At 34.3% G+C, this 13,968-nt stretch overlaps 2 protein-coding genes across 2 annotated transcripts in view; one reads left to right on the top strand and one right to left on the bottom strand.

Annotated features, from left to right (window-relative positions):
* The window catches only part of LOC125066658 (lysine-specific histone demethylase 1A), a 317,930-nt gene that overhangs the window by 139,918 nt on the left and 164,044 nt on the right, over positions 1 to 13,968 (top strand). The gene's annotated exons all lie outside the window — the stretch shown is intronic.
* Positions 930 to 5,432, bottom strand: LOC125066657 (toll-like receptor Tollo). The gene has a single exon (XM_047674855.1). The coding sequence runs from the start codon at positions 5,197 to 5,199 to the stop codon at positions 1,366 to 1,368; it is 3,834 nt and encodes a 1,277-aa protein (XP_047530811.1). The 5' UTR covers positions 5,200 to 5,432; the 3' UTR covers positions 930 to 1,365.

Here is a 13,968-nt window from a genome sequence, read left to right as displayed (position 1 = left end):
ATAGAGTCGTTGTTATTTTAATACTATGAACAAGCAATCAGTTATTTCTTAAATATGTGCAAGCGAGACAGCAAATCTTTTCACTCATAGACTAGGATGTATTGGAAGTCACTTTTCACACTTTAACTCTATTTGGAATATATATTCTTGTTAGTTGTTATAATTTTACATTAAATTATAAAGGAATCTCTTGGAGTACATTTTGTATATAACCTACCCAAAAGAAAATTAGTCATTACGTAAAATAAGAAAATTAACTAAAGTAAAATGTAAATTTTGTGTTAATTGCCTGAGCTAATAAGTCTTGTCTAAGAAATATTTCGATATAATAAGCAACAAAGTTATCGCCTTACCTAAGTCACGTTTTTGCTTTAACTATATCAAAATCATTGAATAATTAGGCTGAATTTATTATATTCTATGAAATAACTTCACTGTATATATCTTTATTGTGTCACTACGGTTCTGTATTGCGCAAGTTTATTTGTTATTTGCTAATGTTATAACATTAATTTGATTTTTTACTAATCTATTAGACATAGATTCAATGTTGTTATTTTATATAAGATATTGATTTATAATACCATTCTCAAAGTTGATAATTTTCATAAGGAATTTTTACGGTATTGATGATTTAGTACGTTTTAAATGCAAGATGTGTCTAGAAACACGAACAAACTTTCCTTGTCAATATATCTTCGTTTCATATTTTAAATCGACACTTTTGTGTATTGGTTTAAAGTAAAAGTTTAATTAAGTGTAATATATGTCCTATGTCTGTATTTGATATTCATTTGTTAATTATTATAATATAAAATGATTATTTTTATATTAACCAATAAATGTAAGTACGTAAAAGAAAACTAAGTTTTATTTAAAATCATATTTTATTTTCTATATCACTTTTTGACACAGTCCATTTTTGAATTTTTACAATAAATACGTTCTTTTCTCGTGACTAAATTACAAATGTACATTAATAACTAGAGATGCTAACTAACTATAACTAATTTATCACAGATTGTGGCAACATCGCCATTTTTAGTTATTTGTTTATTTATAAAATAAGTCACCTAAATTTCCCGAAAAAGAATAGCCATTATAACGGGCTCCTAATGGTTTCTACAAATATAATACCAATCTTTAGTAATAACTAATATTTTAAATTTATGCTTGATCTTATTGTGGTACATTTTCATTTGCAATTTGAATTGAAGCTATTTACAATTATAATCTACGACTATTATAGTATAAATGATATATGTACATTACATTACACGATAACCGACTAGCCATCACAAATTCACTTAAGAGTCACTGCGCACTTGGGTTCAGTTTATACACAGAATTGGTTTATACACAACACTACACATGGACGGAGAGGTTTCGTGGCGATGCACGTGCCGGGATTTGATGGGATGTATGGGACGGATGGGGCGGTAGCACAGGGTGAGCTCCATGCACTGGTGGCGGTGGTAATGCACCTAGGTGGTTCCTAGGATGATGATGTCGGTGCATGGGAACTGCACCAGCTCCCGGGCTCGGCATTCCTCGACATCTCTGCTTATCATGTACATCGGGCAAAGCGAATCTTAATTTCTCCCAGAATAATTTGTCATTCCATTCAACACACGTATTAGTTTTTAAGTAAAGTCTTATATCAGGGTCGAGATCCTTTTTGGGCACGTTACCTAACAAAACAACAATGAGTCTTTTTCGTCTATCTCTTAACACTTGATGATGCGCGGATTTAAATTCGAAACGACACCACTCGGATTTTATAAAATTCTCACTTAACACCATTATTGTACGACGCGATGATTCCACAGCCTGTATAATATTATCGGCGATATATCCGCCCACTGGAAAATCGCGATAATGTAAGTATAATTTGTAAGGAGGATCTCCACGTTCCAAGACCGGTGCCAGTTTCTCTGTCACCCATGCTTCGTCTTTGGAACTATAACTCACGAACGCATCGTAAAGTTTTTCTCGATCTTCACCGTCTATATCACTCGCTTTGTAGAATAATCTTACACCGAACTTTGAATGAAACCACACTCTCATTTGTTGTCTGTATATGAAGACGGTCACCACAATAATTAATATTATTAGCACTGGTCCTAGTGTTGCAACAAGTAGGGGTATGTAGTCGACTACTTCGTTAGTTATAATAGTTTTCGTAGCCGTCAAATTACCATTGACACTGTTGTTTATACTTGGTAATCCCGTGCATATAGTTCCATTTTCTTCAGTAATTTTAAAACCTGAGTATGGTTCGTCGAAAATATTTTCGTTGTATAATTCTAAATCTGTGATATTTCGTTTCGAGTAAATGCATTTTACGGTCGATATATCTATTATTGAACTTACTCGTTTGGTCCATTCTCGGAACATCTCTGTGTATTCACAGTCACATGACCAAGGGTTAAATGATAAGGAAATAGTTGTAACTGCTGCATTTATTTGCCACACTGACAAGGTCACCAATCTATTGTGATGCAGGTGCAATATTTTCAGTCTTGACATATGGTTAAACATCTCTTTCCCAATAGACTTTATTTTGTTGTTATTAAGGTATAATTCCCGTAAATTCTCAAGACCGTTAAATTCCTGGCCTTCCACAGCTGATAAGCTATTATGATCAAGATGGAGTACTTCCAATTCTTTTAATCCATTGAATGTTCTATTATGTATCGTTTCTATGTTTGATGAATTTAAATATAAAATCTTTAGCCTTTTTCTTCCAATAAATGCATGACTTGGAAGCATTTTTATATTGTTGCCATCCAAATATAATTGTGTAGCTTCCATCGGAATTCTTTCAGGCAGCATGTTTACATAACCAGCACTCGAACACTCCACAACATTAGCCGACCAAGATTGATCGTGATAACAGGTGCAATTATTGGGGCAAGTCATTTCACAGTCACAGGCATCAAAGTCACAACAATGACACAGGGCAAAACAATGGAATTCATATTTACATAAAAACTGGTGTGGCGCGGCTTCTACTAAAGGCACGTACGTATTGCCACGATTGTAAAGTAATTTACAATATATACTATCCAGATCCATTAACTTAGGTTGAGTTCTAGCTCTGTTTCCAGTATTTATTTTTTGTAACCATTCCATTGTACAATCACATTCTAGCGGGTTTCCACCAATAAAAAACTCTGGCACTGATTTATCCTGTGGCACGGCAGATATTCTTAACGAGTTGGGATCTAAACTCGTTATTTTGTTTCCGTACAAATCAACTCTCGTCAAATTTGGTTTTTTAAAAAATGTGTATGATTGTACTTTTGAAATTAAATTATCGTTTAAATATAACATTTCAACTGAGTTAGGTATCGCACTTCCAGTTATCTCCGTTAACCTATTAGAACTTGCGTCGAAAGTACTAAGCGATAGTTGCGATTCAATTTCAAAGTAATTTCCAAGTTCAGCAATTCTGTTAGCGTGAATGTCCAACCACTGCAATCCAGTTGGAATCATAGCGTAGTCGAACCATTCTAGACGATTATCAGAAATGTTCAACCATACCAAATTAGGTAACTTGGCGAAAAGTCCACCGATGTCGGTCAAGTAATTTCCATCTAATCTTATGGCTTGCAAGTTTACATTACCGTCGAAAGCGCCGGCTTCAATCTTATGGATTTTATTTCGAGATAAATTTAAAATTTTTAGTGATGTCATTTTGTCAAAAACTCCTTTGCTTATATTTCCAATATTATTCTCCGTTAATCTCAAGCCATACATTTGTTGCATTGTCATAAAAGAAGCGTTTTCTATGCTCACTATCAAATTTTCCCCGAGGTCTAGTGTCTTTAATTGAGGAATTTCTTTTAAAGCTATTGGAACTTCATCTAATCTGTTTCCATTAATATGTAGATCTTGTAAAGAAGTACAGTTGCGTAAGGCATGCGGGTGTATTTTCGAAATGCGATTACTGTCAATAGATAAAACAGATAGTACATGTAAACCCATAAATGCAAAGCTCTCGATGTTTGTAAGCCTATTATTTGATAATATCAATGTGTGTAAATTTGCAAGCGAGCTGAACACGTTCTCTGAGATATGTTCTATGAAATTGTCTTGCATTTTCAATATTTGTAAATTATGTAAATCTCTAAAGAGCGCGATTTCCATTTTTGATACTCTGTTATGTGAAAAGTCTAAAAATACAAGTCGTTTCAATCCAGAAAATGTTGAAGTATTTATCCAATCCGAAGTCAACTCGTTGTATGATAAATCCAAAACGAGCAGTTGGAAAAGATCACTAAACAATCCTGGAGCGAGCACAGTAATGGTATTGTTGTTTAAATAAATTTCTTTTAATTCTTTTGTATCACTGAATAATTCTGGAGGTAAACTAGTGAGCTGATTATCAGAAAACCTAATTGTTGTTAGAGATATAAGCCCCTCCAATGCTCTGTCCGCCACTGAGTTAAGTCCATTGCCTTGCAGATACAGTTTTTGTAATCTTCTAAGGCCAGAGAGAAGTCCCGGTGGTATCGTATCGATGAGATTTCTTGATAGATCTAATATTAAGAGATTGTCTCCACATTTTTCCGTGGGATGGCGATGAGCAGTCGAAAATTGAAAATGACTAATATCTCTCATCCTGTTCCCGGTCATATTCAAATATTCTAGGTTACGTAAGGAGCAAAGAGCACCCTCGGGAAAGGTTAACATATTGTTTTCACTAAGATCAAGTCTTTCAAGATTTTGCACGTCTCTAGAAAATGCTGTGGATGTTATTTCTAATGACATTGTAGACCAATCTGTGTTGTGGGTTCTTATTGTTAAATTTCTGAGCTCACGCAGACCAGTAAATGCACTATCCGATAGATTTCCGATTTTACAATATTCAATTGTAAGCTCTCTTAACTCTATTAACTGGCGAAAACTTCCTGGCGCTAGGGAGCTTTGAAAGAAAAGTGCATCACTACATTCGAGGCGCAACCGCGCTGTTAGATGTGGTTGAATGGCACTAAAATTAGTATTTTCTAATTCGCTATTTATAGTCCTTAATCGACACTGCAACGCGACTCCTGTGTCGTCATCGTCAGTAGTCCAGCGACATTCATCAGGAGCTTGATATCGCGTTCCTGTCGTCGCTGATAAAGACGCACTCCATGCCGGTAAGACCGCGCTAAGCGCCAACAGAGCGCTTGTAAACCACATCGGACACATTTTATATTCCTTTCACAAAATTTCACTTTAACTTATACATTGTTTATTTTTCAATTTCCCACTACAATTACACTTAAAAACATTATCGCTTCAGTATGGCAACGAACAGTAAGAGCGCACACGTATAACCGGCCACTCAACTCTTATTCCGCGTAAGCACTAATTGGATAAGATCGCATTTGCTACTCGATAACAAAATACGTGACGCGCACGCTCGCGCCGAAGTCTAGGGTGGAACTAACTCGGAGTCAAACCTGCGCTGCGCTCGCGCACAAGGCCGTGCCGGTTCACGCGTTCCAACAGGTAAATCGACGCCTAGGGCTAAAACGTTCTATCCGCCTCATGTAAAGCTTTACCTTTCGCTCTACTCGTTCCATGAAGCAGCTTGTCAGAAAAATATACTCGACGCACACTTTGACAATTTACACGCAACACAAGGGAGTGAAACCGCTTTTTATGACGCTTGGGCATGCTGTTGTAATGAGTGTGAGCGAGATGGCGACGTCTTTGCGGGGTAGCCGTGCTGAGCTTGGTGGGGGCTCAGGACAGCTGCCCAGGTAGTGTTAGCGCATTGCTGCGGTCGTCGCTTGTAAGCGCTGCGTTGATGGAATTGTATTGCGAACTTTTCAAGATCATACTGTTAACTCATCGTACTTAATGAAACGAAATTCTATAATAATTATATTTAGCAAACATCTAACACTCTATAATTATTTACTTATTAATAATAATGAATTTCTATTTATTATTACAAGTATGTATATTTTTAAATAGCTGTGTAGTACTTAATGATATTTTAATGATTTAAAAGTTTTTATATTATACTGATTATTATGATTATGTACAATTATTTGAAAGTAATCATTAATATATTGAGAATAAGAGATAATTAAGCTAAAAAAAAATGAGTTGATTTATTAAATGGTCGAAATACTTTTATTTGCACAAGCATAAACGCGTATCGGTAATTTCTTTTTAAAGTAATTTACAAATTCTGAGAATGCAAATCCAAATCGCCCTTTATTTAAGTTAAACGATTTTAATATAATTTCTCACCGCTCTACTTGCAACCCATCATCAAATTAAACATCTAAACATTATGTGTTTTGGGAAGGTACTAATTTCCTCTAAACCGTTTTATTAATTTAATTGAGGTTAAAATTTTAAAACAAATTACATTTCGCATGATTTATATATCAAGAACGATTATAAAGGTGAGGCAATTTCATACATAATTATTGCGCTGGTAAAAGTTATTTGATAAGAAATTAATAATAAACCTGCAAGAGTTCGTGATGTTAATAAAATTGTATTTTTTTTTAGTTAAGATTTTTTTTGAATAATATCATAAAATATATTATTTAAAATAAAATAAAAATTTCAATCTGTGACGATTAGTCGGAAACAAGTTTGTTAGATCAGTTTATACTGTTGAAAGCTGCAAGGTTTTACTTAGTAACTCGGTTTCTAGATACATAGCGCAAATGGTCCTGTAATGGGAATCGTGTTCTGCGTTTTATAACACCGAATCAATATATCACGGGGTCCTGAGGGTCGTTTGTCCGATCGCGTCTTAACACTACAAAAGACCAGCGGGTGATCCTTTGACTTTTTGTCGTAAGTGGATAGGCGTAGCATGTATTTTACAAAAGAATAGATTGCCGGTAAATCGTGGCCCATTGTAGGCTGTTTAACGTATGTTAGATGACTGTTATCCATGGCTCGTTATAAAGTGTCCATATTCAATTTACGATGCTCCGAGTCGTCACGCAACTGTCGGGGTGTTAGAACATTGCGTGGGCTCGTGTGATTTGGGTCACTCGTCATCATGATTCATAGAGGAACTCTCGACGTTTCAACAATTGATATTGTTTTGTAAGATTTTTGTTCACACCTGCTTGTTGAAATTAATCGTATGAATAGTGACATTATCATTTTTGTAATGATTCTTTACCTCGCTTGATTTTTTATACAGAGCCGTATAGATTCGACAAACATAATATATAATATCGCGCGTAATGCCTCATCTCTTATTTTGCGTTATCGTTCGAGTTCATCAAGCGTAAAACGATTCCCTGGTTGATTTCCATTATGTTATTAATTTTTGTAATTTCGGTGCCTAATCTCCGGCGACAGGGCCGATACCCGAGCGACACTTATCTCGATGTCGGTCGACACGTATAATCCATTAAGTCGTCATTTCCACGCCGCTGATCATTCCTCAACCGCGCGTCAAACCCGCCCCCGAACGAAACGCGTTGTATTGTTCGCTACTGCTTCATCACTTCTTCGCTGCAAGGTCCTTTACGATGAACTATCAGAAAAGTAATCTCAACTCTAAAACGAACGCCGTAACGGCTATTTATCTCTGACCTACTAACGGACCTCTGTCCAGGACGGCTAATGAACTAGTTTGTTATCTAATCGGTAACACGGCCGACCTATTAATAAATTCCCACGTAATTTTCTAATTAACATCCTGCCTAAAAGGCTATGTACATAGTACACCTAACAATTAAAATCAGCTATTCAACGAGTTCTTAGTTATTCATCGAATTAATGTTTCGTTTTTGTTACAGGTAATCATCGCTCGACTATAATATCACGTTGGAGCGGAATATGTTTCCTTAGTAATTTATAAACAAATATCAGAGGTAATTAAATGTTTCGCAATCGACAATGATATTTCAGTTTCTTATACACTGTGGTTAAAGTAATCATGATAGTTTAAAGGGTAAATGAAACATGATTGGAATGTTTTGTTAGTCGACTCCAGAAGGGTTGTGTGGCGTGTAAATTGAAAAGATTTTCCACGCGATCAAAGAACCCTTAGTAGTGCATCAGATCGCAACACGGGCAATTTGGCGTACGAGAGTCAACTGGGGTTCATTCGAGCGTTCCGGCACCTGGCGTCCTACAGGGTGCCTTCTGCACAATAACGGAATAGAGTCGAATCTTCGAACAATATCTTTATTAAAAATATAAACGACCTTTTAAAATATTATTATATATTTTCTTTGATTAAAATGATCTTTCCTTTAAATATTAGTAATTTTTAGTGATATGACAAATCTACTAAAATAATTTGATACGTTTTCCTGTAAACATGATATTTATATTTTCGGATAATTTTTAAATGTCGACTGCATACATTCAATATTCCACAATCGAGAACGCAACGTGCCAACCAATAGGACCGGTTAGATTAGGCATTGTCGCGGCACAATTAGAAACTGTCGTGGTGCCCGGCTCACTTTGTTATTCGCAAACACTCGGCCGCATCTGTACCTCGGGACACCTCGCGATATATAGCATCTGCTAATTGCGCACCATTCAATGCTAAGATATATGGTCGTTCTGATTTCGTTTACAATTTACAGCTTTTGAGTGGTCCTTCGTATTTCTTGTAAATATTACATATATACGTTTGTTGTGTGGGTGTGTTCACAAATAATAATAAAGCTCGGTAATAAATAAAGTAAGGCATGAGATTGTTATATAAATAATAATTATTGAAATTAAACGTACTAAATATACAAAATTCTAATTCAATAGTAGTATATTTTATTCATGTTGTCTCTTAAAGACACGATTTAAAGTTTGGAATCATAATTTTGAGTTAATTATTATCAATATATTAGTATAAATACTTTGGTTTCTAAGAAATATTATAAATATTTATTTTATGTAAGTAAATCAATTTTAATTCAATTGTTTTTGTATGTAATAATATCTACACAATAATAAATAGTAATGTGCGTTGTCTACAAATAATTTATACAAAAAAAAAATTAAGTAGGTAATGTTTATTTAAGTACACTCATTAAAACACTTTTGAATCGTCATGTTAGTGTTGGATTAAATGTAAAGCTGAGCTAAACGTAATGAACTGGCAAGTAACTCAGTTAGGATGTTTTTTTAGATTAATTACATCGTATATCAGTAAAGTACAATTAAATATTTATATTTACTGCCTAGAAATCTATAAATACCAATTCCACGCTTGTACGCTTCCACATATTGAGTAATATGCCTTATTTTTCATTATTTTTTTGTAATAACTTTAATTTTTTTTACTAGGCCATGTAAAAGATAATTAATGAATAAATTATATATTATTAATTAAACGTAATAATGCTTATAAATATCAAGTTATTCTTCCTAACTGACGATAGCAATTTTCCTTGACGAGTTGACACTATTATTCGCATTGTCTCCGTTGACTGCCGATTGTAGTCTGACTAATGACGTATGATTGATCGAATAGATCATTCATTGGCATATATATTATAGTCAAACTTACTTACGATAAAGTTTTTTCTTTCCTTAGTCTTACTTAGTCTTTAGTATGGTTTCAACATTGGCATACAAATACATTTATATAGCCTTGTAACTAATGTTATATTAGTGTTTCATGACATGCTATTTATAAATACGTTGAATTCATTTTTAGTATTTTAAATTGTTGAATGAAATAAGCACTTACTTGTGCTAGTACGAATTTACTTAATTGGAAATATCTTGTCTCGCAATATGGAGTCGTGATAAGAACTAAAATAAAAATAGAACGCATACGATTTGCGTATCGAATAAATTCTAGTATACTTATCAGGTCTTACTTCGCTGTTTCAAACAAGGCAAAGCGACCGGCCGATACATATGATTACGGTATGAAATAGAAATTCCTCGCGTAATGTTTGTATCCGTCGTTATCGGACATTCAGATTGTGCGTCACGTAGGAACTTATACAACATTCGCGGCGCAATTATAAACGGATGAACGTTATTTCGTATAAAGGTTCGAGGCATCCCCCGTCGAGAGGTACGTGCTCCCACTGAGAAAAATGTAACAGGCATCTTAGAAATTTCAATTGCAACCTTTGTTATGTTCGCACTCGCTACTTTTCCAATTTGTTCAGCTTGTGCCGTCAATGAGTGTTCTGAGATATTATCGGCAGCCATTTGTTTGTATCGTTGATTAAATTCCTATCGATGTTGCTTATAGGAACATTTAAACGATTAATTTATTAAATAAATTGCAGTAACGTTTATTTTAAATAAAATAGACCGTTTAAATGTTTGAATAGTTAAATATTTGGGCTGAATGTATAATTCTTAGAATATATATATGTATATAATTTAAGCACCCAACAATACTTTGTGATTGTTTAAAAATACTGTTATAGGTGTATTGTATAATAATATATAACAATTTATTTTTATCACAATTAATAGGTTTAATTATAGAGTATTAGAACACGTATAAGAACGTCTTCGATATTCTTTATTAAATTTAGTAAAACATTCGCAGTTTGTCTTGCTAATTGAAGATAATATTATTTGTTCGCATCGTAATTTATTGTGGTACGACTCGAGACAAATTCGCTAAGAGTCGAGTCGGGGACTTACTGCCGCGCCTACTCCTCCCGACCAGCACTATAAATATCAAGTGTACCAGAGACACAATAATGCACACCCCGTAAAAGATTAATATAATACTTTTACGCCCGAACACAAACAGACCGTTGGCCTAATGAAATATGGCAACGTGTTCTTCTTCCCTGATAAAATTTCCAGTGTCGGTATTTTATTGCGGCACGGGCCAGATAATTCAAGTCGGCCGAAGGAATAATTTACATGGTGGCCCTTTACCGGCTTAGGGAAGGCTACTGCGTTTTTAAAGATACGTTTGTTACACGTATTTAAAAATATATATATTCTAGAATAAAAAAATATTTGGTTTGTAGATTTTTGCGTCTCAGGAAATCGAATTTGAAATGTTTTGTAATAGATTCATCGATTGAAGTTTAAATGGTAATGGTTGAAATGTATAACTAGGTGGTAGGTCAAAACTTATTGTACCGCCAAACAGAAATACTTTGTATTGACGTGTTACGGCTTAAAGTGTGAGTCAGAGTAAGTACAGACTAAGTCCATAACAACACATAGAAAATGGTTGGTTGACGATATAAGAAATGGTTAATATATCTTACAGTCCCAGTGTCTAGAAGCGATGGTTACCGCTTATCGTAATGTGGTACGTTTGTTCGTTTACCTTCTTGAGTTAGATTTGAAAAAAGAACATATATTTATTATTCTTTAAGCCGGTACCTTATTTGTTGTCTATAACGATTAATATGTATTTAATACATGATTGTCGCGATCTTTGACGAAAACATATTCCTTGTAGTTAATTAATTTATGCTTATCGTGCTTCAATGCATGTACATTTAATTATTTTTTAATCAGCCTGTATCATCGATAGCAATCCAAACAATGACTATCAAACAAAAAAAAATATATCGTAATAAAAATAATAAAATCACGCGTTTATAATAAAACGGTATTGTTTTTTTTTAACAGTTGAGGGTAATATCAATAAAGCAATAAATATAAGCTTGAAAAAAAAATGTATATTGAAATTGGTTGAAATTCACGGTATTCGGATCACACGTCAATCAGGACTTACGATTTGTTCTGTTCATTCGTATTATTCATTGGGCGTATCTTTACAACACAGTTGTACGTAACAATAGTTTCAATATAGGATTTTTAATCCGCCCATAATAAGGAGACGGTTGTCCGTGCGGTCAATTTGTTTGGTAAAATATTTATAATAGACATATCTTTGGAATATAAATATGTTTTTTTTTTTTTATCTGTTTTTCGATTCATATTCGGTATTCGTTGAGAAAAATAAATAATTCGAATGTTGTTGTTGTTGTAAATTTCTTAGACAGAAATTATTATGAATGCGAAAGTAACTCTGTCTGTCTGTCCGTTGCTCTTTCACGGCTAACCAATGAACCGAAATTGATGAAATTTGGTATGAGCATCTACTTAAAAACGAGCGAAGCCACGGGCGACAACTTGTATTTAATATAAGGGTAGAGTATATACAGTATGAAAGCAGAAAAAGCTAACTGAGTTATATGAAAAAATCGTATCACGTTATAATGAAGTTTATATTTAATACTATCCCGTATAATTTGATCAGCGTGCGAGTAAAAAATTTAATAAGGTTATTAAGGTATGCAAGCGAAGCGACACGCTGATAAAAAAATTACATTCTCAATTAGCCGTATAGATTCTATTCGACTGCTCCTAGCGAAGGGCGCGTATTGTGTTACTTATGGTACACGCTTTGAAACTCGACCTCAACTATAGGAGCCCTTTGTCGAGACTTGATTTGAATAATACATTAAAATGATGGTCTCCAGCTTTAATGTTTATGAAAAGTAGGCCGTTATAGGTAACATGAGATACGATACGTTTTTCTTTAAATACATTTCTTTTTTACTTTACGTTTGGCATTACTTTAAAATACATATAACATGTTTAAGCCATCAAGAGATAAATGTCTCTCGGTTTATAAATTGCGTTTATTTTAGATATTTATGAATGGAAGGTACGTTTCGGATAAAACGTCTCGCATAATCATGCTTTACAAGGTATAACAAATAATCCTACATCCTGAAGGTGATACGAAAGCGTTTACGGCATTAATAAATTTGGTCAACAAAGGACTCGAAAAACCATTTAAGGCGGATACGCGGATTCGACCACATTACGTTAGTGATATGGTAATGCGATTGTTTACGATAAATTAAACTGCAGATTCCCGAGGCTCTGCGCACAGCGGGGCTCCGACGCGACGCCCGCGCACTCCTCGCGCATTTTGGGGTACCGAGGTGAAACACCTCACACGTTTGATAATAACAAAAGTATTAAATTACATTATTTATATGATTATGACTGAAATATAATATCATAAATTCTTCTTTAAATAATAAGACTCTCAAAATGAATGGTACGATCGTATAGTCAATTATCACGAGCTTGTGTCGTTGACGTGTTTAATTGGCGTCGTCTATTGTTTAAGTCCTTTTATAGAGTAGTCAATACTTGGACATTTTTGAACCGCTGACTCATCGGGTATCGTGCAAGTGTCGCCGGAGCGTCAGACAAATTACCAACATTAGATGTTCCCTGAAGTGTACCGCGGTCGACAAACTTTTTATTAGATACGTCTCTCTACAAACGACAACATTGCAACGGGCCTCCAATAAATTAGGTAAGAAATGTCCGGTTTAACGCTCGCCTTACATATCTTGATAGTTAGATCTTATAGTAAATTATTTGCCCTTGAATATTTTGTTCTAATTAACATTATGTAAAATAAAAAAACGATTTATCTTTTTTATTGTACCAGAATTACGAAACGGATTTCGGTTATATTCATTCTGAATATCGGAACTTTATAAATGTATTTTAAATATCGAATATATTCAACATTTATTCTCGTCTAGTTATTTATATTTTTTAAAAATAAAATATTTTTCGTGAATTAATTGTTTACGTATTTAGAATAGTTATTTTTATATAAAACGAGTACGGTGTAAGAGTTGCCGCGCCCTCGTTTCAAACAGGCGAGGAATTGCTTTGCGTGCTCGCGTCGGCTATTACCTATTGTTTCATAGCGATAATAATATTGGCGAAACCCAGCTTCGACTGAACCACGTCCGATTGTTTCTCACACGGATCGATTTACAGTTACTAAAGATCTCGAGAGCCTGTCCTTCCCATCATCATTTAATTTACGCCGTAGACATTTGCAAAGGTTAACGCCCTTAATTATCTCGAAATTTACGACCCCTCTAGTCTTATTTCACGTTTTGCAAATATTAAATTCAGTGAAAAACAAACAAATTTACGACTTACTCCGTTCGCTTATCGCCAATTTGTGTCAACTGAAGCGTTCGTTTAATA

The sequence above is a fragment of the Vanessa atalanta genome, chromosome 10 (genome assembly GCF_905147765.1).
Source record: "Vanessa atalanta chromosome 10, ilVanAtal1.2, whole genome shotgun sequence".
In the NCBI taxonomy this organism is placed as follows: Eukaryota; Metazoa; Arthropoda; class Insecta; order Lepidoptera; family Nymphalidae; genus Vanessa; species Vanessa atalanta.
This window is presented reverse-complemented; position numbering and strand designations above follow the sequence as displayed.